The sequence below is a fragment of the Bombus vosnesenskii genome, unplaced genomic scaffold, assembly GCF_011952255.1.
Source record: "Bombus vosnesenskii isolate JDL3184/JDL3185 unplaced genomic scaffold, Bvos_JDL3184-5_v1.1 scf7180000013265, whole genome shotgun sequence".
NCBI classification, from domain to species: domain Eukaryota; kingdom Metazoa; phylum Arthropoda; class Insecta; order Hymenoptera; family Apidae; genus Bombus; species Bombus vosnesenskii.
In genome coordinates, this window is record NW_022882925.1 from 3,100,215 (window position 1) to 3,127,546 (window position 27,332).

At 35.2% G+C, this 27,332-nt stretch overlaps 2 protein-coding genes across 5 annotated transcripts in view; one reads left to right on the top strand and one right to left on the bottom strand.

Moving 5' to 3' along the window:
• Window positions 1-13,749, bottom strand: LOC117243354 (apyrase). 3 transcript variants are annotated; one of them, XM_033510759.1, is made up of 12 exons: window positions 13,599-13,749; window positions 7,931-8,162; window positions 5,579-5,804; window positions 4,555-4,671; window positions 4,396-4,476; window positions 3,311-3,512; window positions 2,179-2,284; window positions 1,990-2,084; window positions 1,548-1,702; window positions 1,241-1,426; window positions 479-576; window positions 1-416 (listed from the first exon to the last, which is right to left on the bottom strand). In XM_033510759.1, exons 2-12 carry the CDS (start codon window positions 8,059-8,061, stop codon window positions 176-178), a joined length of 1,638 nt encoding a protein of 545 aa, XP_033366650.1. In that variant the 5' UTR covers window positions 8,062-8,162; window positions 13,599-13,749; the 3' UTR covers window positions 1-175. The 3 variants fall into 3 exon arrangements, with proteins under 3 accessions (XP_033366650.1, XP_033366648.1, XP_033366649.1); XM_033510757.1 differs by lacking the exon at window positions 13,599-13,749 and adding an exon at window positions 11,923-12,180; XM_033510758.1 differs by lacking the exon at window positions 13,599-13,749 and adding an exon at window positions 9,595-9,647.
• LOC117243346 (protein 5NUC-like) overlaps window positions 12,382-27,332 on the top strand; it is a 17,266-nt gene continuing 2,315 nt past the window's right edge. Inside the window, exons 1-4 of one of the 2 annotated variants that reach the window (XM_033510739.1) lie at window positions 12,382-12,518; window positions 24,240-24,717; window positions 25,967-26,198; window positions 26,291-26,890. In XM_033510739.1, coding sequence (XP_033366630.1) covers window positions 24,548-24,717; window positions 25,967-26,198; window positions 26,291-26,890 — 1,002 coding nt within the window. In that variant the 5' untranslated portion in view covers window positions 12,382-12,518; window positions 24,240-24,547. Of the gene's footprint in view, window positions 12,519-18,769; window positions 19,049-24,239; window positions 24,718-25,966; window positions 26,199-26,290; window positions 26,891-27,332 lie in introns of those variants that run through there. The other variant, XM_033510738.1, reaches the window with a different exon arrangement.

Consider the following 27,332-nt stretch of genomic DNA (forward strand, 5'->3'; position numbering starts at 1 on the left):
ATTATGAAATAGCATTTTTATTAAATTTACATTTATATTGCACAAGATCATTTTAGATTAAATGCACTTTACGATACTGTGATATTAATATCAGTTTGCGAAATATGATTCTAGAAAGTCTTTGAATCTTCCTTACCTATTGTTATGCTAAGAAAATGAATATTTACCGAGCTAACTAAGAACTATTTCCATCTAAAAAGATCACTCGACGATCTCGTCCGGTTAATATAGGGCTGATCTTCTTCATGTATTTAGACAACACTACCCAGTCCAAGTAACCGACTTCGTGATTTCTACCACAGGTTTCGAATGGGACGAATCCATCCCCACCTTGGACTAAGAAGGTTGGAAGTACAATTCTGTACCACTGATCTAACACCAGCTCTTCGTACCTTGGTACCTCGCAAGCTCTACATCTGGAAGAATACGCGAATTACGAAGATTTATCGAAGTTATCGGTGAAAATGTAAGTACTCACCTTATTTTGACATCCTCCACCTTCCTGGAATTTCCTTTTATTTTATAAACCACTTTTAGCCCTGACCATATTAAAATATCTTCTTCCATTTCTAGGATCTGAAATGGTTAAATTAAATATATAACGTCACGGTATATATTAATAAAATATTTATCAGATATCTATATATAAGTTAGTTGGCTTTGAGGAGGACACAGGGAAAGCAAAAGAGAACGAGAGCCTAGCGCATGGCAGCACTTGTTACACGTCGGTAGAAACGGTGCTCGTTGATAGGAGCTGGAACGTAAAAGTATGTAAACATAAAAACGTAAAAGTTGATTACGCTTTCTGTAAAAAGTAAATTTATTCGTTTCGTACAATCTTCTCTAAAATAAGCTACAGCTTTCTAATAATGAACACACACAGGGTGAAGCACGTAATTGGAAGGACTTTTCGATGAAATTATATATTTATATAGTTATAATAGAATTCCATTTAGAAAATTTAGCAAAAGATTAGATACGTACGTATATTAACAATTTATTGTATTATAATTTCAGAAACGATTTGTGATTACGGCTTCGTAAATGGACACTTCACGTGTCTACATACAAAACAAATTAATTAAGTGAAATTATACTTTCTCGAAACCATTCGACTTTTATTCCAAATATTTTTCGCCGAATTAATTGCTGTGTAATTGAAGCAGTTCCAGTTACGGCACATGCTCCGGCCGATATTAAGTTTCTTTAAATTAATGTGAATTAAGATAAAATGTTATACCTGCAGAATGCAGCTGCCTTTTAATTCGAGGATGTCCCAAGTGTTCTCGAAAGGTTGAGCCATTATCAGATCGGCAAACGTGATATCTTGACCTATGGAGTCTATAGGAGCACGTATTCCTCCAGGATTGTAAACACCAACTGCAGCGTATGTCCACACAGTTTTATTCTCTGCTCTCTCCACATACTACGATCATTTAGCAAACACATTTCATTAGAAAATCCGTGTATAGACATCGCTTTAATTTGCCTCAAAATAATTCTTTAATCGTTAATTCCAGGGGACAGACGAAATATTTGTGACATACAGCATCGACCATGGCGTCTGTGATCAAATTTCCAAGGTTGCATTCGTTTCTGCGACATTTATTGTCGAGGAAAACTCTCGTTCGAGCAATCTTCGTTCCTGCCTTCTCATCTACCCTTACTTTCCATGGTGCCAAAGCCTTCAGCATCTCAGGATCTGGAGAAACATTTTGATAAGTGATCATCTAACTACGTTTCACGAAAGAACACATTCTCAATTAATAAAATATTAATTTTGATTAATACCTAACAAATTAAAAAGAGATCGATTCTTCCAGTCAGAAAAATATAAATAAAGTACAAGTTAAGAGGTAATTGTTTAAAATTTCATCAATATTACAAGATTCCTTCATTTTCATTTACTTGATTGATACAAAAAAGTAACTATACCCTAAATGTTTGGTATAATGTGTACATATAATAAAAGCAGAGATTTATTCTTACCTTCCTCGATAGAGTAATCAAGGAGAATCGGATTTCCGTCCCAATCAACCACCTCACCATCCGCATCGAACCACACCGTCAAGTTCCCCAGGTACCTGGCACAAACAGGAAACCACTTCCTCATTTTCTAGAAGAGAAGTAGACGAAACAACAGGCAGTTTCTTTTTTTATCGAGAACAAATTACCAACTTTGTGAAAGCAGCTGCCTGAACGATCAACACTGTTCTGTTGGTCTCCTCTTGAACCACCACCACGGGATATTCATCCTCTGGCTCGTCGATGAAAGGGGCTGGTCCTAAATGATAAGTATTTTATCGACACGAGCGTTTAACAATTAATAGAAATAAGATCTTCCAGCAAATGATCGCTATGGTCTGATAAAATATACACATAATATGCTAATAATAATAATATACTATAACTATACTAATAGTAATACTATTTAAAAATTTATTCACAGGATAATCACAGTAGTCTAAGCAAAATGACGATAATAATAGTAATAAAATAATATTTTAAAAACCACTCTAATTTATTTTAGCACTCTAATTTAAAACCACTATTTTATTTTTTAAAAACCACTCTAATAAAAAAAATAAAGGAATATAAATATTCTTATTTATTTTTGAGGGTAGAACGAAGATGATCGTTAGATCGTAACATATGAATTCTCTGATTAAGTGTTTGATATTTTCCTTCCTGATCGATCATACGAAGAAGTATATCATTTACCTACGATATGATTCGTATAAAATTCAAAATGATTCAACTTATAATATTTTGTTTCGCGTATCTTCTGTTTGAAATACCGTTGCAAGGTTTTCAGTAAATTATTCTCTTTGCGGTGGTACAATGAGTCATCTTTCTTTACGAGTTTATATTCGATTATTTTAGAGGCAGAGCTGGCCATGGCCATCGTCGAAGGTTGCATGACTGCTAACTATATACAAACTTTCAGTACTGTTCTATTTGAACATTTGGGACGATGAATACTGCAGGATAATAGAAAATGTTAATCAATATGTTTAACTAATATTCCAAATACAGGATAACTATCACGTATTTTAAAAAATACTTGAAAAGTTCGAGAATATCTAGATTTTATTTTTAGAAGAGTCTTAAAAGGAAATTGAAGAGAAACGAAGAAAAAAAAGCTGATCTAGAAAAACTATATAAAATTCAAGATAACAATGGCAAGAGTGTATCAGTTCCAATAATACAGTATTTCGATCAACAACTTGTTTTAACAAAAAGCAAAAGTATATTTATCTTAATCGAGATAAACAGAATACTATCGAATACTTGCAAATGTAGTGATTACCTGAATAAAGAAACGTATGAGAATGTCCACCAACGATAAGGTCGATCAGAGGACACTTGGCTGCCATTATTCTGTCCACATCCAATCCACAATGGCTTAAAACGATAATAATGTCGATCCCTCGGGACTTCAATCTCCGTGCCTCGTCATTCACCGATTCCACCTCATCCAGAAACTTTAATTTCCCGGTAATGGAAATTGTCTGGTAATTTGTAAGTTTCAATTAAGGACCAGAGTAACGTCGAATCACTCTTCCGGTTAAACCTTCGTCAACGTAATCTTCTCCCGTTTTCTGTCTCGTGCAATTATCTCCGTGCTTCTTGGAATCCGTTTAAACGTATTGATGATTAAAATATAGTTTAATAGTGACTTTTATGACCATTTTTATCTCATTCATATATAAGGCCATAAGAGAAACAAGATAAATTAAGAATACACTGATGGCTTGTCTCGTTGAATGTGAAATAAGTTTCAGCTATTAAATTATTCAACTATTCAAATACAATACATCATATTCGATTATGTTAGACTAATCGAATAAAATATTTAGAAAATAATCATTTAACGAACATATTATTTTATCAGATGTCGTTTTGAAGATGTCGTTTGTATTAGTTTATCTAAATAAGCAAACAATTTTTCTTCCAGTTATTTCGTTACTTAATTATCAAACTTTTGTTTATCCTATTTAGCATAAAATAAAAATCGAAATGATCTGCCAGTTAACCCAAAACAATCTTTCTTTTTCGTTTCTGTTAAATCTCCTTCCGGAATATTTTCAAAAACGAAATCTAGATGTTCTTGAATTTTTAAATACCTTCTTAAAATACATAGCGTTATCCTCTGTTTGGAATTTCGATTAAATTTTAGTATTATTAGTTTAGTATCGTTAAACGATAAAATACTTGGAATTATTATTTTCTATATTGATCTTAAACAAAATATCTTCAGTTAATTAGTCAATATTGGGAGATGACGAGACCTTAATGTTGCAAGTGCATTCTATCCTTTAAAAAAAACTCATGATTCGCTCGATTACGTCGACGAAGGATTAATCAAACGTGAAATTAAAATTCGATACGAACGTCCGTGGTCGATATAATAACGCCGATGACTCCGATCTTCGTGCCATTCCTTTCAATGATTGTGCTGTTCTTATAGAGCCCCTAAAAATATTGCAGCAACATTCATGCTTCAGGTTTGAAATTTCAATGGAAACCTTAGTTATAGTATAATGTACTAACCTGCATTGTTGGCTCTTCACTTGCATCGATATTGGTGACTACTACTGGCGCCTTGACCATTTTTAAAAACGGAACCACTCCCTCGATATCATCGTCAAATTCATGGTTTCCTATTGTCTGAAAATTTAATCGTCTTATAATCTTTTCTTCTAATAATTCTAAGTACGAACTCTATCTACAATTTATTTTATTATTTTATTAAATGATTTTATCTACGAAATCTAAATAAACTGAGATAACATTGATTATCGATTATTATCGGTACGATTTAAGAATGTCATGTTTACATATCAGATTTTGTATTATCAAATAAAGAGATATAAGTTATCAACATTTATGTAGTTATTACCACTATTTTATCATTATCTATAAGTTACCATTTGCCAATTCCGCAATTATTACAATCAATCGACCTTCTTTTACAACAAAACTATAATCTTCCATGATCGTCAGAAATTTACTGACTCGGTCGCGTAGATCCTCGCACTCAATATCTGGATCAATTTAATTAACAGACTGTTACGCGATCACGAGCGAAACCATGTTTTCCCGTGGCTTCATCGACCAAATTTGACACGATAAATTCAGCTCCATCGGTTTCAAACATTAAATTTCGTTTAACGACGAGAACGAGCCACGTTCGAATGATCGATTGTTAACTTTTTGACCCAATTAAACCAATCGACCGATCAACAGCAGAAAGAAACCCCTTTTCCTATTCTTTTTCATCAGTTTATCGTCTCTCCAGTTTAGTTCCACTTTTACATCGTTCTTCGAAAGACTCTATCTCCATCGTTTCTAACTCCATCTCTGTCATTTATTTCCTGGGACGATTATCATTTTGTTACTTTAGTTGTCTTTAATTATCACGATGCGCCTCAAGTTTCGTTTCGAATTAATAGAAAAAAATAAAATGTTTTTTCCTTATCACATATTTAAAATCTCTTCTCTCGTGCTGATAATTGGCGATAGTTCAGCCTCAACATACTTGTTTTCGCGTGATTATTTCATGAGGCCGTCTTACCATAACATCGTGCGGTAACATGTTCATGAAGGTGGCAGTCGCGTTCCAACGGTGAACGTTGTACCACAGTGTCCCTTGATAGTGATCGCCAGCGTTCAAGAAAATTGGATTCGGCCTTTCATTCATTAAACGATTCACTGCCGTGGAGACTCTTGAGATTCCACCGACGCAATCCTTCTCCTCGCCTTCGTGACACGCTTCGGATCGAGGGCCTGTTTGCTCGAATCTAGAAAATATTTTCCTTCGTGAATAAGTTTGAGCGATACAGTGGTTCGCGAAAGATGATGTCAACAGATAGAAATAATATTCTAATAGTTACCACAGGAAGCTTTAACACGTATATTGCGTAAAACATTTTGAAATTTTATTAGCATTGTAATGAGACTCGACTGTCATCGTTATATCGATAAAATATCAGAACAATATGTACGTAAAAGTTACAAAATATTTCATGTCATGATTTATTTATTATCTTTGACAGTCATCCATTCATCGTATTAGTAAATCGCTATATTCAGGACTATGCTTGAAACTAGTTATACGCTTAAAATGAATATTCAGCCTGTGTACTAATCTTTTACCGTATGTACTTTTGCAACGACTATCTTGTTATTTTTGTACACGTTTTCAGACTGATACAAATTTTATGAACGTAGACAATATCGTCTCGTTATAGTGGCAATGAAATTTCGTAATGTTTCATACAATGCGTACAATATGGTGATAACGGTTCTCCATGGTGAGTGTTCAGATACTTTCGCGATACTTTCATGATGCTATAATTGAATTCCGAAAAAACAAATACAGTACAAATGTACAAATCGAGTACGAATATTACTCGAACAGAATGGAAACTCGCGTCGAGGGTGGATATTGAGCAAGACGAAGCTCGTTAATAGAAAAACGAACGCGATAAAAAAGAGTTGTCATGATCAGTCCGAATCATCGCGTCCCTGACCTTGAGATTTCACTTGCTGAGACCTCGGAAATCAAGCAGCTCACGCTTTTAGAATTCCGTTTCCATTGTTGAACGACCAGTCGATTATGTAACCGATTTTCATTCCCCTTTTCTACGTAGTGTCTCTCCTTTAATGCGAATCGTCATTCGATCATAAAATTGTTAATTACGGCAGTTATCGATGTTATTTATGCATCGTGTATTGACCATCGACGTGTTTACGATCGATCAATATGATCAATTCAACAAATCATTTTGTATTGAAAACATCACTCGATGCGAATTATCGTGAATCATTGTTTGTGGAAGTGTAATAATATTTCATGTCGTGTTTGTAGATATGGATGTCTATGTTTTGATTTAAAAATGCAGAGAATGCATACAGTGTACAAAAATAGAACGTGAAATATACGGAATATAATATTCGTTATAATATTAATTTCTCTGTTCAAGGCTAATCACTAATATCATTAGCATACTTTGCAAATACCATTACTATATAAATGATATATCAGTAATATATTACATATCTTTAAGTATAAGTTTTTTTTTATTTATTTAATATTTCACATTCACAATTTGTCCAATTTGGACATTTGGTAGAATTTCTTAGCTGTTTGATTATCATGTGGGTGGCTATCCCCAATGGGGTACCTTTAAGTATAAGTTGTAACTTGTAAATTGATTAATTAGTTAATTTGTACTAACTTAATCCTAGCAGGTCTGAGAAAGATTAGGCTTCCTTGTCAATACTTAATACGCTATTTCCTCTGCATCTTAACAGTACAAACAATTATCGCGAATAATAAACTTAGTATGTGTACAACAGCAACATTAACATAAAACGTTTCCATTGACCCAGATTTTTCGATTCTCGCAACGTCATTCGCGTTCTCATTGAATTACCATTCACTGAATATATAATATACATTCTGCCGTTCGGCTTTTTTGTAGTAACTATATATATGGATTTTGTAAAACAATCAGAAATCAAGGTTGAATCAGTAATTAGAAGTAACGCGCACTACCTTCCTGCGGAATCGTCAGATTATTAAATCGAAATTATTTCTTAAAAGACATAGGAACAACGCATCTTACCATTTACTACATATTCTACTATACAAACTTGCTGTTTAAATATGACGATTTTAACAAACAAATTTAAAAACAGTTTGCCATTTTATTAATTTCTTTCGATGGCTTTCTGGCAGATATCCCAGAGATAGCTTCACGAAAAACGTTTCGTTATTTTTTTACTCAAGTTCCTTCAAGCTCTCCTGCAGTATTCAATCTTCTCGAAAGAATTTTATAAAATAGCCAGAAAATGAAATCACCGAAGTTTAATTCGTTTTACAATTAAAACGCGTGTTATGAAAGACAAGCATGCGGCTTACCTCGCGTGGAAATCATTTAGGTGTATCACCGACAACTCGAATAAATCCGATCGTCCCGGATAATACAGTCCCCTTCCGGTGAATCCGTAACATATCTGAAGCAGAAACGGTAACAGCAAAAACGGAAGCATCGTGGATTGAATTCGTGCATCGGGAACGTCGCGGCTCTCCTCCAGGAATTACGTCTCTGGAATCTTCTTCACCGCATCCAAGTCGCTTCCCTCGAGTTTCTCTACGAGAACGAAATAACGTGTCCTGCATTCATAGTTGGAAACTAGTTCGTACCACGGTTTAGACGATATTAGGCACTACGACGAAGGCTCTCGCGATCACTGCTCGAGCTTTCAAGTTTGCACATTGAAACGTGAAACTTCGTCGAGTCTTATTCGACGACTTTTAAGAGAAAGGAGAATCTGAAAGGAATATGTTCGAACGTAACGTTAACCAAGATTAATCTGGACCGTCGATCTATGCGATCTTCTTACGAACAAAGATCAAAGAATACATATTCAATCTTTCTAAACGATATGAATAGTTGTTGTTGTTGCATAGTGTTTGGATTAACTTTCTACGATAGAAATTGTATATATCTTGTCTTAAGCTTGTCTTTAGGTTTCTTTTAACGCTTCGCGGACTGGAGACGCGAATTCACGTATTACGTATAAAAATGTTAACTACTGTTAAATAAGACAATAAAAAGAAGCAATGGACGCTATAAACAAAGCGTTATGAATGTGTTTTTCACATTACATGCTTGAATAATACGAAACCATTATCAATATATCAGATTGTTTGGTCGGTTCGTTCGGATTTTTAAGGAATTTAATAAAATAATAAATTTTCCTTAGCACCTCTCCGTCGAGGAAATTGTTTTCAAGCATATCACACTGAAAAACATTACTAGAAACATCTCTAAATATGTTCGTTGATTTTTAATAAAATATTACACGTGTTAAATGCTGCTCGAAAAGTTCGTTATAAAGTCGATATAAAAAATCATATTGGAAAGGTTTTCGCCGAAAAACCTGAGCCCTTCTGGAAGGATGGAATATTGGAGTTACGTGAAAGATGAAGAAAGCTTATGGAACGAAATGGCATAAATGTATATCGAATAGAAATGTAAATCGCAACGAACTTTCCGAGCGATCTTTGGAATCTTTTCGGTCACTGTGCAGAAATACGCGGCAATTCGGACTATGTGCTTGTCAGAGCATACGATACTCAAAATGTCAAGCTGTTTGCAGGTTCTTCTTGGCGTGTATTGCATTGTCAAAGCTAATAGGAGGATATCGTTGATGCAGATAGCCTAAGTAGATAGCCTAAGTAAACCAGCAAAGAGGAACACTAAATGAGATTATCGGTCTACTATATCTATTTCATTTAATTCTTCTGTTAGATGGCTACCTGTGTGAAAAGTGTGTAAAGTAAAGGTTTGTAGATACATACAATGTCAAAACAAATATTTCTTGAAATACATAAATAAAAGCTACAGGCTTGATTATTGGTCACGCGTGTCTTTCGGAAGTTAATTGAATGATAAATTGAAAAATAATGATTAGAGAAAAACAACGATGTTGGCTTCGTTGTAAACCTCGAGCGATTAGATCGCTGTGTGTCGTTAATAACCCTTCAAAGGTAACCGTTAAAATAATTGAAAATGATACCTGTTTCATGAAATCTAAGGACGTAGAAAAAGCGGTGGCGATCAATTTGACTTCTGAAAAAATTAAACGTCGATAAAATGGACAAACAGCCTATTCTTTCAATCCCTTCAGATCCTCGGAAACAATAACCGTCCTTTATGTGTAATTAGGTTAAAGCAATCGCGATATCATTATCGCGTTGTTTCGTAACAGTACAGTGAATTTATCATTCGCCGCTGACAGAACTAATTTGGCATTAATTAATTCGCTGGGAGGGACGATTGACGGAATGATTAATGGTCTAATTCATCGTGACATCGTATGTAAAGTGTCTGAGAAAACTGAGCCAAGCCGTGGCGTTAAAATGACAGAAAATAGAAACGGACCTGATTAGGAAAAATTAAATAACTTCGAACGATACATCACGTGGTGCGGTTAACTTCTCCAAAAGTGAAGGCTCGTCGAAGATTTTAAGGTCACTTACGTTTTTTTTAAATGATATTTATATGAAAACCATTTCAAAAGATATTTATATTTAAAATGACAGTCTAAAAAATATTTCGATGTTGATTTCATCAAATTGAGCAAGACAAGCAATTGATGCAAGACAAGGGAAACATGAGCATAAAAGCACTGTATCGTTTCTCCTTGTCTTTTATACGATAAGTGTCACAAGTTAAGATTAAGATATCCTTTAAACTAATTTTTCGACTCGAATGTACCTCGATGCTTTTCTGTAGAGAATTAAAAAATGCATCGAATAGTGTATAAAAAAATGTGTAGTTCCATATAAAAAAGTAGAGGTGGCTTTGAAATTTTTAAAACGTCTCCACTTTCGGACGAAACAATTGCGCCATTCACTCGAACCATTTAACTTTTCCTAATGCTTTTTCCTATCTTTCACCGTTTGAACGCTGTGGCTTGGCCCAATTGTGCGTGACACACTGCATATTTGTAGGCAGCGTATTATTCTTCTTTCTTTTCCTACATTCCACGAATTTCAACAATTAATTTCTACCTTGAAACGTATAGACTACTTGGCCATGAAACGTTTAGATTACTAAACAGCAACGTGACTTGATGACTTATCTGTGAGATGTAATGATAGCTTATAAAGACTGTTACGCTATCTGTACAAGATACTAAATATTAGGTTGCTGCAGAAGTATATTTTACAAATTCAATTTACGTTCATCCATTTAGATATATTTTTATCATACTTTTTTATGCCGTTTTGCAATGCTTAAGAAAAGCTTAAAGTCGGTTATCAGATTTATGATTGTAAAATTCAATGTTTTGAATATCCGATCGATAAACCGTGGATCTAAACAAATGTAGAACTAAACAAAAGTAAAACTAATGTAACCAAACAAACAACGCCTAAATAGAAATTTCTTATCTGTATTCTGCGTTTTTTCATGTTTGAAAATTTTCCATAAATGCATAAGCATCTACAGTGTAAGATATTTCACTGTTATCTTCTGTCAGCTCTAGAGAATTAGATAACAATTCCATATTTAATACTGATAACTTGCTCATGCCAAGTATCCCAAATTGAACTTGTTATTCAATTACTTTGAAGCGAAATTGACATAAACATCATTAACATGAATATCATCGATCGAATAAAGCATCAGTTCATTGTTATTTCAGCCACTCACAAGCCGTACTGATTAACTCCATAAATTACGAAGCAAAGGAAATTGTTTTTAAAGTTACAATTTTTTAATACCTGCGGATTCACGCTAATTTATGTATATTTTCTTGCAATAAATAAACCCGTGGAAGCAAACAGCTCGTTTCCTCGCCAAGTCCAATATCAATCACGTGTCCAAACATGTAATGAAATCGAGAAACTTACGAAAAGCGGAGTTGATCAGTTTGCCTTCCGAGAGACTCGTTTCGTACTTTTTCTCGGAGTTTTAATAAAGTACTCATGAACTTGTGTTTATACGACATCCGTAGAACACGCTATATAGCTTCGTTTTACGAAAACCACACACTCCAAGGACACACTCTGTATACAAACGAAACGACGGGCAAACTGTATGCGACAACCTAATATTAAGCACGAGTATGAATTTCATCGTACGCGAATGTTGTAATTTGTGGCTGAACCAGCGGGCAACGATAGAAAAAAAAATCCAGATGACAAAACAGCGAGAACAGAGTTACGAAAGGGAGCGCGAAATAATTGTCACAATCCGCGGATGAGAATCGCGGAGAATCTAATTTCTCGGCGGAAATGTCGCAATTTGCCGCGTAATCGGTCGATTTGCCAAAACGCGGCCATAATTAGCCGCAAAACGCGTCGTGATTAATCGCAAATTTAACAATCACGCAACACACCTGTCGGTCGTGAACGCTCGTCCTCAACTGTCTAGCTGACGAAAGGAACCACGTTTGCATTCCTTCCACGACCAGACAAATTCACTATCAGGATAATACAATGCTGGTTATACAACAAACACGATAAAAAATTCCGTCGGGAGAAGGCAGATTGTCTCTTTTGTTGCTCGGAACGTTCGTACCGGTGTAAACACGGAAATTTTTCGGAAACTTTTACTTAAGATCGCTAATATTGTTCTTGGCGATTAAAACTCTGAAGTTGAGGTCTTTGCGTGATACGTCAACGTATATATAGACTAGGGTGTCTCTTTACTTCAAGGTTCTTTTTCCTTATCAATCAATAGAATCAGTATGAGGTAGGTTAATTAAATTGCAATTGGATTTTCTTGTTTAACGAATCACGTGGAATGCGTTGAGAGATACACATTATTTGTCTCGGGATCCTGGATGACAGTCTTATTCGTAGGTGCTTAGCATATTGCCGTATCGTTTCGTCGAGATAAATACGCTTAGTGACATTGTTTAGTGACGATCGTTAACGTCTCTGTCGATTAAATATCATCAGAACGTCAAAAATACGTGTGTTGGATATATAAGTAAGATTCGAATAATATTTTTTAATTAGAGTGGCTATAAAGAGGATTTGCGCGTACCATTATCGTCCAGTAAAACGTTCCTTTAACAAATTCTACGTTTCATTTTCGTAGTATCAAATTTTTATAATATACGTGAAAGTACCACTAGTTGACACAAAATTTGATTATACTTGGTATAAGCTAATTAATTATGTAAATTTCGTAATATGTACAGCGACATGCAGATTCTTTTTGTATCCACTGTGTATTAATCTTGAAATACTCTAATTTCTTAGAATCCTCTTGCATGGTAAGCTATTACTTAATAACATTGGTAAATTTACAAGTTACAAGTTATGGCTTGTAAAATTCTATTGTATAAACAATTTTTACCATTTTATACGTTAGAAATTGATCTCCGATATCATTAATACGTTTCACGACAGTTCATAGTAAGATGATTGACTTACAGCCGACTAATGACAAATTGTATAATAAAATGAATGAAATATGTGTAATAGAATGTATCCCATAAACATCTTTCATCGCGCGTCAAACATACTTATTCTGAAACTCTATTGTCAGAACTGTTACTGATGATAGAATATTAGTGCAAAATGATATATCAACACTGATAATTTTTAACCTGTAAAACAACTTGTAATAATATCGTATACTTGCAAAAAGGATGCAGGAAGTATAAGTAACAAAGAGCTTCTCTAGAAAATGGGTAAAACAAAAGCCAGTAAGTGATACAGTGTACCTACTGTAGCGTTCCGAGATTAACATCATCCTAAAACTAAGAAACACAAAACATGCTAGAACTTTATCCTACAATTAACAACGAAGTATATCAAAGAAGAATTAAGAATATAAATTTTGAAGCGGCTGTTGCACGCGAAGATCAAGGTTACACGATTACATTCTTGCCTCGATTGAAGTCTGGCCAACGATTCCACGAAGGCTTCGTCCAAGGTAGATTAACTAGTTTAGGGCAAAAAGAGGCTGACTTATATGGATAAATGCGGATAAAAGGAGAAGGGCTGCAGGTAAAAGAATTTCAAACTAAGGGACCCTCGAACAATTGGCAGGCTCTCTTACCTTAGGAATCCTTTTTATCTGGCTCGGTTTGCTCTTGTTCTTCGTACGAGCAGTATCCCAGGAATTGAAATCACTCGTGACAGAAAGCGAACTGTCTAACAACCCGATTCTTCGTCGATCATCTCGCCGAATGGAGGCGAATGACGCCTCTTTCAATCGTTAAACGATGCAAAGTTAATTAACGCTAGAGAAAATCGAAATGAGAAATATAAGCCTTTCTCGTCCTCGCAGTTACACGTATCGTCAAAGTATTCGGACACTAGTAGCAACTTCCTACGAGTTATATGTGTCATCTGAAAGATTTGAGAGAGGAAAATACGGCATGATATAATGTGGCCATCATCGAAATTGATAAGGTTTAATCGACAAGATATTTGTCGAAAACGTACGCTTCGTAAGAGATAAAAAACTATTTGATCAGTCAATTAGCCATTATATTAACAATTACCGTGTAAACGTGTTTTAATTACGGTGCTCTTGAAGTATAAGCTTGAGTCTATTACGTCAATGCGTTTTTACGTGGTTACTAATGTACTCTTTATCGCGTGTTTCCTTACTCATGTAGAAACTGGTTGCTAAGTTATTCGTACGATTTTTTTTGCGACTTCGATAGAAAAGATAACTCCGTGTATAAAATAGATGGCGAAACGACCTCGATAATTTATATCCATGGAAAATCTCCCGATACATCAGACAATAGATTTCAAAACTCGGCCCAATTAACCAACTAACGAACTTTGTAATATTTTGCTAAAACCCTTGCAAAATCGCTCGCTATTGCGTTTCCCCTTATCGTGGTTTCAATCGATTTCTTGCTTCAGTAATATATGTATACGTAATATCTCAACTGACTTAAACAAACCAACAATTTTTAATAAATATGTTGACAAAGAAATTAAATTATATTGAAACAGAATATATTAAGGAGGAAGAAATTCAATTATTTAAGAAGTTTTTGATGGATATGTACGTTTGAGAAACACTATGTATATCACAAATTCAAAAGTACTGCAACATTTGCTTGTTTTGCAAACAGATGTACTTAGTTTAACATTCATTACTACGCATATATTACGTCCGTTTAATAACATGCTTAAGTAATGCTGCTGATACAACTGGCATTTCAGATATTCCGATAAGATGACTAAACACATAAAACAAAGGCGGTTCCAGAGCAAACATCGTTATTTAGAACGAAGACACTTTCGACGAGAAAGAAATACAGGTGGTATTTTAATAAAGATGAATGTGTTGATCATACAGTCGCGAATAAATCAATTTGCAATGATCTTATTCTTCGTAATCGCCTTAGCTACATAAAATATGATATTATAGCAATTAAGTTGAATCTTGAAGAACAATATACAGCAATGAAATCGATGTAATTATTGCAAAACCTTGTGTAAATGTTAGGTAACTTGACAACGTCTGTCATTTCAAATTTTGTAATTTTATAAATTTTTAATCGAATCAAGAAAATTCTTTCGTATTAACAATTACCTTAATGCGCGCATCGATATTTTAATGATAAATGTATGCTTAATATCAAACGTTAACAATTCAGATTTATATTCTGCTATTTCCATAAAAACGTAATAAACGTTGGTTCGATTATTAATTTACGATTAATTCCTCAGGTAAAACTCGCATAGCGTTATGGACGATAATGTACACTGGCAAATTCAATCAACAGAAATTCGATTAAAAGTAATGCAAAATCCGTGTTTTCGCGTATTCCTCATGCAAATATATATGTACGTATAATGTATATCAATGCAAGAACGCAAAGCTTTTTACAGTCCCGCTTTACTATCGATAAGAACGCTATCAGCAGGCTTCACAATCGTCAACGTTATCGTTACTATTGTATATTTACTTGTTATTTTTTCTATTATTTCTTCGTTACGCCCAAGCAACCGACGAGGTCATTTCCTTTGAACGTCACACTTCCAATTCATCGATTTTCCTATCATACTCAACTGTCATTTTCGAAATAGTCGTATTGATGAAATATGTGCATATACTCTAATCGAAGTTAGCAAATGCAAATCATACAGGAAAAACATGATGCCTCCATACCTGGTGACTTGTTTATCACTTTTATATGATTATGTTACGTGGTTAACCAATTTGACGACCGAGAAAAAGTATCTTAATGCGACATACAATTGAAAAATAATCTGACAGATTCAAACGTACCAAATTGAGCAATCAGTTTATTCTCGTATTAACTTTCATGATAAAATTTATAATTTATAATCTTTAAATAACTTTCATAACGTTATATGCAATACGATACGATGAATATCTCGTTTAAAGAAATTGAAATACATCGAACAAAGATTATGCAAACATACACGGGCAGCATTTACGAAGATCGGAATATTTATGGAAAAAAATTCTTCTGTCATATACAGCTACAAGATACTGATAAAAATTATTTAGTACGATGAATATTTCGTTTTGAAAAATTATAGTGGATCGAACAAAAGTGAAAGATGCTGGAATATTGCTTTCCTGAGGGAAGATCAGCACGCGCAAAGATGCGCTTATTCTTACGAATCTTTTAATTGTTTCTTTACAAAAGACGAGAATTGCGACTCGTCGCATCTTCAGCCGCGATCTTCAACCATCCTCTGTTCGCCTTTAAGAGACAAAGTGAGAAGAGACGAAGTCAAAAGAGAAGAAACGTCGCTAGTCGATGCCGCGCATCCTGGCGCGATGACAAAATCGTTCTATATTCGAGTTCTGACCATGTCGCTTAATAAAGCCGCGTCTGTGATCGAGTAACGATCCGCAAGGCGAATCTTCTACCGGAAAATGAGTGCATCGTCATCCTCGTGTACCGTAATTCGCGATAAGGTGCTATTGATGCGCTTGTTTGATCACAAAGTGGCATTACGTAAACACAGAGAAGTTCTCCTTGACTCTTCGATATAATTTCGAATTTCTATTAAAATGGTAAAATTTCGAAACAGATGAATGCAAGCTGTTCGAGTTCCTGTTTAACGTTGTCGAAGTGACAGGAAATGTGAAGAAATACGAAAGAAAGACAGAAAATGATCCGAAGCGTGACGACTCTGTGTGAAATCTATTGACAAATCATTTGGATTTTCGTTGCCTCGAGATTTGTTAAATTTGATGAACAATCAGATAATGAGATAAAACGGCCGTTATTTCTTATCTAAGCCGTACGATGAAAGAAGATGGTGTCAGAAGCTATTATTCCTTTCAAAATTAAGTAACAATGAAAAAATAGTATAGAACAGAGATATTATTCTATATCTATAGAGATGATAACACGAACAGTGGGAGGGATATATCTTTAATAGAGTGGAAAATTTTTAATACTCGACATAAAAATACGCGAATTAGTGATATTATCGCAGATTTACTCTACAGCCAGAAATATTTTCGCGATCGTATCGAACGACGTGACGCTTTATCATGGGTAAGATCGTACGCATACGACAATTAAGTTGAGAATAATCGGAGCAATTTTTATAAAGGCCATGTGCCAACAGAATAGATACGCTCGAACGCTGGTCAATTTATTTCATCTTCTATTTTTATTCCATATATATTTCCATTACATTTATACGTTATGCATTGTGCATAGTTTATGATCACGTTGTGTTCACGAGGTAAAGTCAAATGTGAACGTATATATTTAGCTCTGAAAAGGGATAAAATCAAGACGATCTCGACTACCTCTAATCGATCAAACAAACTCGTTTGCGAGTCTGCCATTGAACTTTAAAAGCACCAACTGACCAGCTTGCCAAAAACTACAGCGCTGAACTCACACAATCGATCGTTCGTTCGAAAGGAAGGTACTAAGAAATTATGTAGTATATATATGTCGGAGATGAAAAGACATCGGGGCCTTTCCTTTAGAATTTTTGGGGAAATCCCCAATACTTTAGTCTAGACTATTTATATAGCTGTACTTAAATAATAAAACTTAGAAGTAATTGTTATGATTCAATCCGATTGTGTTTACCCGAGATTTATGACAGTGGGCTTGGGCACGAGGTAACACAACTGGTCGCTGAACGTAGCCACGGTCACGGGATGAACGTTTTTACCTAACAGAGAAGTGCCAATATTATGGGACACTCGTTGTATTAACAATGAAACCCCGGGCAGGAACAATGTCGCCGCTACGTGAAACTGCCTAGCAACGGCGGCTGGAATTTTGTTGGTATCCCTGGCCAATATATAACAAAACGAACGCGATCGTAAGGAGAGGAAAGTTTTCATCAGCTTTTATTCTTGCGATCACCTTGTCGTCACAGCAAATGTTACTTTGTGTTCCAAAATATATTCTACGTTTAACAAAGAGTTACCCCGTTGACCGTGGATTCGTTATGGAACCTAAGAACATTGTCATTAACGTCTCGAGTGTCTAATCGTCACGGTTATTTGTCAAACCGTGTAAAAGTCATATTTATACCAGTAAATATAATCTCTATCGTACAACAACGATGGCTAGTCCGAATGAAGATTCGTTACGCGCCCCTAAACCTAACGATAACCCGACATATATATTTGGACAATTTTCAAAGTTTCACAAAAACAGCACGAAAACTATTATGCTAACGATTTTTATATTTTCCAGCTCTAGGAAACAAATTTTAACAGATTGTTTTTAAATTAAATAATGTCATACGCAATATTCGTATTCAGTATTCAAAACGTTAAAGCTTTATGGTATCTATCGATGAATAATGTATCGGCAATTTGTGAATTCTCTTCGTACAATAACAACCATCATTACCATTCTCAGTCTCTAAACTTCTAACTGCTCTAACTTCTAACTTCTAGCTGCCTACGAGAATTGGAAAGTTAGCCTGTTAATCAAGAAGATCAAGCTAATTAGATCGCCACTCTCTTGGCCATAATAATACCCTTATCTAATTTCACATTTTTAAGAGTCAGGATCGATCCAACCGAAATTAATTTCTCCCTATCGAATTTGAGTTCCGTGATTCTAAGAATCTCTCGCCGAAAGACAACCGCGCGCAATTTACAGGTGAAAATTAAAAACTGCCAAGATACAAGAAAAATTCAAATTTCACGCACATTCGTCGTTTATCGTTCACCGTTCGCCGCACGTCAAACAGATTTTTCCAAAAGCTGCCTTCCCGTCTTCTCCGCGTCGAGGATGAACCACGTGTACTCGGCAGAATTTACCACCGTCTCAACCAGTTTGCTCTGAAATCCACGAGCCGGAGGAGCAATTCGTGGATGGATCGGGGGACAAACGGAGGCGGCTCGAGGTTTTCGGTCGGCGATCGTGTTCAGTCGACGTCGGTCGCTCGGCAAAATCGGTTCGTTGGCGGAAACGTAACTTCATCGCCGTCGTGCACTCGACGTCGTGCTCGAGTCAGCCGTGTGATCGTTGTGTAACCAGCAGCCAACTTTCATCGCACAGAGGAGATCCATCGGTGAGTGATTGGCATCAGGATCTCTCCTCGTTATGAGGAGTGAGATATTTTTAGTTCGACAATCGAATACATTCGAATAAGCGCGCTCCGGATGCCTGATCGTTCCTCGATAGATCATTCTTCTTTAAATCCCTTCTATCGAGTACAGTATACGACAAAATCGTATTACGTGTTCGAAAGGGGTGAAAATTTGGAAATTTGTTGAACAATCGAGTGATTGATGGACATCGAGTGATTTGTGAAGATTTATTATTGTCACAGCCACGTCGTAAGACGTAGTACGTCTTCGGATCCTTTTAAAATTTCGTTCAAGTGACTCGTGATTAATGCCTATCGATCATGTGGCTCGACGCGATACGATTGGTGCGGTATTTTATTATCTTTAGTTAAAATATCTAACTAGCATGTTTTTTTTACTTTTCAAGGTACAAAGAGCGGCTTAATAAAATCTTTGTGTACTTACCGTAGGAATCTTTAATAAACAGATTAGCATTTGTCAGGATTAGATTATCAATTAGATCTTTGTCTCAATCGATATGATTGGCTTCAGATTTTTATCTTTCGTGATTACTGAAAACATTCAATGTTTTCTAACAGAATTAACGTGGAATTGTATCTAGGCAGAGATACGTTTACGTACACATATTTATTTTTATAATCTTGTATATATAATACATTTAGATAGATCTAGTATTATATGAACAGCACACAAAAGGAACATTACAAGTACATTTTTATTAATTTCTTAATTTCGAACAATATATTTTTTTCGTAATTCAGAAATATAAGTTTCCTGAAAATAACTAATAAATCTATGAAATTTTATAAACAATCGGGTGAAGAATCATTTTTTTAAATGTTCCTGTATCGTGTATTGATAGAACGTAAAAATACACATTAAATTCTACAATCAATTGAGATGACAGTTTTGGGAACATAGAATTGATTTTTAAATTAAAAAATTGCTTATTTCTTGTTTGCGTGATCTTTGTATGTATAGTTAGAAACGAGCCCCTTCGATCGCCACATTCACTTTGTTGCGAATTCTCAACTAAATAGCGATCGGTCAGGTTCAACCGATCGATTGATATCGCGAACCTTGAATGAGATTAACGCTCGAGGTGAAGGTAAATTAAATATATCGAGTATTAGTATGGTTTGGCAATTTATTTGCACTTTTAGTATATAGGAACAATACGACGCTCTGATGAAGATTATCGTAGGATGTCGTTGCTCCTCCCAACAAAAGCTCCGTTTCGTCCTTATATCCTGACTTTTCGTCCCCGGGTTTTCCATGGTTTAATTGTACCCTCGTCTTTTAGTCCCTTAACACGTTTTCAAAGAAATCTCCATCAGCAGTACCAAGTGTTCTCTGCTGGGTGCTCCCATCGATATTTTAGTAATGCGAGTCGCTCAAGTGGTGGTCTTAAGAATGATTTCTCGTTTCTTTTGTTTCCATTCCTCTCCACTTTCTACAAAATCAGTTTGAATCTTGGCCGAGCAACGAACGGTATAACTTAAAATCTCTGTCCTAATTCGTTACAATGTCGAAAAGAAAAATTGAAAACTTCTTTCTTAGTTTTACATTCTAAATAATTTTTTTAATAAACCATTTTCGTATTACTTTTATAACAATTCAACAGTTTCATTATTATGGAATATCTTTTCAAATACCTACGACGATCCTTCGCAAGTAGTCAAATAAGCGACACCCGAATATGGGTTACGCAGTCCCACCAGAAACTTTGCTGACAACCGAATACGGGTGTCGTGGCAGTCAACGTGTTAATGAGGTGCGCATCGTAAAGTTTACAGCTTGGGGAGGTAGGCAATTCGAATTTTCTCGAAAAAGGCAGATGTGTTGTCCGAGTCATAAACTGACCGCGACTCCAAATCCCGAACATATCTAACAATGATAAAGAACACCCTTTATCACTTGTCATGAGGCATCACACACGTCTTTATTACGCTTGAATATTTTAAGATCTTTAATCTAATAGTATGCTTTTTGTCGTAGACGCTTGTCGAAGTTCTTATCAACCGTGGTTTTAATGGCTCGTTGTTAGTTTAAGTTGTCTCGCGAAAGTTCGGCAAAGTATAACGCTTTATATTTTAGATTCGCGAAACTTCTACATTTGAAAATTTAATGATAGATTCTATTCGATGATCCGACGAGAAGATAAACATAGTCACATGTAGCTATGCTATCCAGTTTTTTAATCTGTAGCAATTAAATGAAATAACAGAGCCTTCGTTTGTTCGAATGGAAATCAGTTCTCATTGAACGGAACTCGATGAGGAAATAGAAAACGCGAAGTAGATAGACATCTGCCGTATTTAAATCGTATCGACTGATACGAAGGCCATTTCATTCAGAAGTTACGTTCGTTAAATTAATACAAACCGGGTATAGTTGATCCATTTTTTTCCAATATGAGGAAGTACAACGTATCAATTAGACGTGAAACAAAACGAAGCCGCGTAGTTGATTTGTCATTGTCATTTTTCTAATGCAACGCCAAATAACTCGTTATGTAACCGTATTTATCGCAAGTGCCACCTTTCTAAGTCCTAAATGTTAAACGCTCATAGCTAATTGAGGTCAATCGTTTCCTCGTATACATTTGTAGGAAATACATTTTACATGTGCGTTTAGAGGGAATTTGAAAATGCGGAATTGCATAAAATGCAGATGATAAATGCGCAGAACGTATGTAAAATATTCAACATGTGGTACTTTGTACAGTGCTTGGTAGATAGAGCAATTTTCTACACAGTCTGTACTTTTTTACCTATAAGTATTTTCGAACGTATGAATTTGCATAAAAATCTAACAATCTAGTAATAGCAGTCGTACCAAAGCGTGCAAATTAACGATGAATTAATAATTAGAAGCAACAGTCGCTACCTACAGGCTACAGTGCTAAATTGCGTTTTCCTCTTACCTTTTACTTTACTTTTGAAATTGTCAAATTTGTTGTTTCAGTATCACCGGTTGTATTATATTTAGTAAAAAATTAAGAAACTTATTTAGTGTTTAATTATATAGTGTATGTATTTATAATTATATAATTATATATGGTGTAGTTATATGGCGTAATGTATGTAAAAATGATATAGTATATTAATTGTATAATAATTATATAACATAAATACCCAATAATCGTTTTAGAAAGAGAGGGAGAGAGAGGGAGATAATTTATTGTAATTCCAGCCTCATACAATATTCCTTATCAGCACTCCACACCATATCTCTGAAAGTCATTTTAGTCTTAGACCTTCTTAAATCTGATGTACAATTCAGAAATTGAAGAATTTGAAGATAAACAACTTGTTGGCCGAATTCTACAAGGTTTTACAATAACAAACATCTTATTCTACCTTATTCTTTCTTATAAGTTTCTTATTTTACCTTAGATAATGCTGATGTATTTTATACAGCCTTCTCCCTTTGTTTCTTAGAAAGCAGCAATCAAATATTTTCATATTAATAGAATTTATAAAATGTGTCTCGGTTAGAAAATTGCATACTATGGGAATTTTAAAAAGCCAGCACAACTAAGGATATTTTTAAAAACATTCGTGAAATACAGGACGTGTTCTAAGCGTGAGAAAATATCGAAGACTCATTTTTAGAAGAAAATCGTTCAGTAAAAAATTCAATGGTAGTAGGCAAATAGAATCAGCGTTGAATGTTTGACTCAAAACTTCGAGAGAAAAATAGGGAAAAATAGGGAAAGATCATAGAAACCGATGATTGACATTGACGATTAGAAATAAACGTCAATAGGTTTTAATTCTTTTCGCTGTAAGTTATTAATCAAAAACCGACGTTACTTATAGGATGGCCTAATACTATTACACGTAGCTGCGATAATTGTAAAGGATAAAATCATTGCAGATTGATTTGCCCGTAATTCTGTAATCAAAATGCATCATGTCAGAAATATACCAATACCCGAATACTTTTGAGCGGTGGTGTATATTACGCATAATGCGTGTGAGTGGAATTTTTGCTTACTCGCGACAAAAAATCTCGGCATGCGTGAAATAGAAGTATAAATAATAAATACATGCCGACGAGGTACCTCAAAAAATGTCAGGTATCGTTAAACAATTTCTGGATCCGATAAAGCAATCAATACCTGCTTCGTCAGCGGTACAACTTGCAGCACAGACGGCTAGAAAATTTCTATCGAGCTTCGTCTAAATTCTGTATCGCAAAATTAAAAGTAGGCAAATTAGCTCTTCTGCGATCTTCGAATTTTTTTCTCTCGATCTCGCTTTCGCCTCGGCGAGAGAAAGAAATTGTCAATGTTTTAAGAAATCATTATCGTACGATTATCGAAACGGTTCTTTCGTATTTCTCTCGAACTCGAAGATCTTCGAATATGCAAGAATTTAACGAAAATGCCACGCTTTTTCTAAGGTAGAAAAATATGCATCGGTTGAAAATAATTCAGTCAGAAGACAAATAACAGAATTCGATAGTAAAGCATTCACACGGATAACCGGAATACACGTAATTGATTATCGAAAGGATATTTAAGCCATTTGTCGTTGTGCAAGGAATGTTGTGCAAGGAAATTATATTCACCCGTATCGTGGATGACAGTATGCAATTATTGCCTCATCGTTCATCTCGGTAAACTACTTTTTTAAGTCCTTTACCTTCTTTTCGCGACTTTCCTCCCAAGTACCCTCGATCCAGCTGATTCATCATTAACACTTTCACGCTCGATAAAACACGCGATATAGTTCGACGAGTTATTAATTATTCGTTATTATTAATTAAAAACTAATATTAATTAATTCGCTAAACCATACATGAATCTGTCTTCGATAAAACTGGCCGCAAATTATAATACGTACGCTATGTCCTCGTTACAAAACCATCCTAAAAATTGTGTCTCCACTATCAACGATTAGGCTCTAAGATTTTTTGCGTTTATGATAAAACTACAAGTGCGCAAAATAATATTTCCGAGGAACACATGATGGATGATTTATAACAGTCCTCAGGAGATGTAAGTTCGTTAAGATAGTGGAGATTGTTTCTCGTTACGTGAGTATTCTGCGCGGTATTCAACGAGAAGTAATTTAACGACAAAACCTCGTTTACAATAAAAATTAACGAGCCAGACGATAGCGGATAGTCACGATGCATCTTTTTCTTTTCTTCGTTTAATAGAAAATCCAGACAAAGGATCCTGGCGACTTCCTCGAAAACGAGAAACCTAATGATCCAGAAAATGAATGGATTGTCTTAAAACGAAACGGCTGATCGTTAAAACGAAGGAGAAAAACGGGACAGATAATAGAAAAGAAAGGAATATTAGTCAGCGATGAAACTACGAATCGGACAAGGTCGCAATTGGTGAACCAATTTGTCCCCTTCCTCTCCATTCTTTCTGGCTGATAGCCACCACGATACCCAAGTCGCTTGCCTTATTACATTTAAAACAACCGGTTAACGGAACAGTGTGAAATTGGACGAGAATGCAGCCGAAGCGTGAACAGCCGTGTGACAAAATGCTCGTCGCTTGGATCATGATTACGACCGTTCTGGCGTTCTCCAGTGAAGTCCTCGGCAACCCTATGCCTACGGAACCCCAGGAATCTGAGGGACTCACCCTTCGAATCGTTCACACCAATGATATGCATTCGAGGTAACTGGTTTTTATATCCTTCTTCCGCTTCTCTTTCCTTTTTATTTTTTTTTTTTTATTTTTTTACTTTTTACAAAAGGAGAATTCGAGAGGAAAGATATCTTTGATTTTCTAAAGAATATATGGATATCATAAAAGGATACGTTTCGTATCTTTACAGGAGGAAGAAATATAGAAAAAGAAATGCGTACGTATATTCTGAATTTGTTCAAATTAATAGTTAGCCTGATTATTCATTTTTGTCACAATTTCTTACTTTTCCCTCTTTCTTTATTTTCGTTATTTAAAAAAAAAAAATGAACGAGTAAAGATAAGAAACATCTACAGTCGCGAATTGTCTAATAGTAATAATCGTCGGAAATTATTCGCTTTCGCCACAACGTTTCCCTGTTATCAGATTTATCTTTGTAAAAATCGTTCTATAAAAAAAAAAAAGGAATAAGATAAGAGATTGATTTTATCGCGATTAGTCGACTTTTATATTGATTCGAACAGCGGAGACTCTGTAGTTTTCGCAATTAAAAGAAATAAGATAAAAAATAGATGTTGCGAAAAGTTTTCAAGATGCACAGACATCGACTAGCATTCTTATCGCCGTATTTCTCCATTGTTTCACTTCGATCATCCCATATTATGTTCGTCCATCTTCTAAAAATTTCCAGACGTAGAAATACGAATAAGATGCGCATTTGCGTAAATATCCCCAGTCTAACAGTCAGTTTGTTTCTCGCGGATTGTCGCTATTTATTGCGTTTAGTAAGTTTTTCAATACGCTCCATCGCAAATTATTTCGGCTAAATATTCAAATAGTCAAAATATCGGCACTACGCGATCGCAACGCATCGACGCTAATTACGAACAACGTAACGATAACTAATACTCCACGTGCGATTTAAACGTTAGTTTTCACGTTAATTATCCAGCGAAATACCTTCACGTATGAAGGCCAGACGAAAGAAAATCAGTTTGTTTTCGCGATGATTTTCTAATTTCGATGATACTCAATATCTGAAAAGTAATGTGTTTTCGTATACTTGGTATTATATTCCACTGTTTATCACACCACTAATAACGAGTCGAGTAGCCTGTTTTCAAACGCAGATTACTTATAAATTATTCATAGCTGAATCTAGCCAATTACAAGACAAATTAGACTATCAGCTTGATTCAGATACATCCTTTTAACTCAAACAATTAACCTGTTAATTTGTCAATTAGCCTAAAAAAATTGCCCGATTAATGTTCACAGATTCGAGCAAACATCAAGATTATCAAGCGTTTGCTCGAAGAAAGAAGCAGAGGAGAAGAAATGCTATGGTGGATTCGCGAGAATAGCTACCCTGGTTCGACAAGCCAGAAACTCGTCGGTCCCATGTCTCTTCCTCAACGCTGGCGATACTTATCAAGGATCTATGTGGTTCAGCGTGTACAAGTGGGAAATTGTAGCCAAATTCTTGAATCTCCTAGCTCCAAATGTCACGGTAGAGTATCTCGTGTGAAAATACTTCCGTACTATCCATCCATGCCGTCGATCTTTTATCGTTCTGTATTTTTTTCTGTCACAAAATTACAGAGTTTAGGAAACCACGAGTTCGACGAAAGCGTGGAAGGTTTAATACCTTTCATCCAGAACGCCTCGTTCCCCATAGTCACTTCCAACCTGGACTTAAGCAAACAACCAGATCTGGCAGCCACAAAGTTAAAAAACAGTACAGTTCTAACCGTAAATGGAGTAAAAATCGGCGTAATCGGTTATCTAACACCAGATACCAAAATAATTGCCAGAACGGAAAACGTGATTTTCTTAGACGAAGTGGAGAGCATTCGTAGAGAAGCAAAACAATTAAAAAGCCAGGGTGTGAACATATTGATCGCTGTGGGACATTCTGGATTTGAGATGGACAAAAAGATTGGTCGAGAAGTGGAAGATATCGATATAGTGATCGGTGGACACACGAATACTTTCCTTTATAATGGCATACAACCGGATTTGGAGGTACCAGAAGGTTTATATCCAACAGAAGTAATACAGAAAAGTGGACGAAAGGTTTATGTGGTTCAAGCTTACGCTTATACTAAGTATCTTGGCAATCTTACGGTGACCTTCGATGATAAGGGAGAAGTGACTTATATTAATGGCAATCCTATTCTTGTAGATAGCAGTATTGAACAGGTGAGCGTTAAATTTGTATATATATATAACAGAAATAATTGTCATCTACATTATTTGATATCAAAGTCGGATCTTCTTTTGATGTGCAATTATATAAATCCATATCTTGTAATGAAATTGGCAACATTATCGATGCAAATATATATACATGGCATATAACATAGGCATATAAGGTTTATAACAATAAAAAGGCAGCTCTAATATTTTAATTGGAAGAAGAAGGCAGGTTTCATATTCAAAAAAACAAAAGTTTATTATTATCAATTTAACCAATGGTTGACTAATTAGTTGATATTTCAAAAAGTAATTTGATTTTGATTGACATTGAATTGATTCTTGTTAGTTTTCTCAAATTATTGAAAAATAGATTTATAGCTCCTTAATGCAGCAGTACCTTTATACACACGTCCCGATAAACTGTACAAGGATAACGATAAGAAAG

Bases quoted from the DNA above. Each gene is read 5' to 3' on its own strand.
- LOC117243354 (XM_033510759.1), bottom strand. From the start codon at position 8,061: ATGCTTCCGTTTTTGCTGTTACCGTTTCTGCTTCAGATATGTTACGGA. The intron at 2,285-3,310 runs GTAATCACTACA...CTTATCATTTAG, and splicing joins TCATACGTTTCTTTATTCAG to GACCAGCCCCTTTCATCGAC. The intron at 1,703-1,989 runs GTAAGAATAAAT...ATGTTTCTCCAG, and splicing joins TGATTACTCTATCGAGGAAG to ATCCTGAGATGCTGAAGGCT.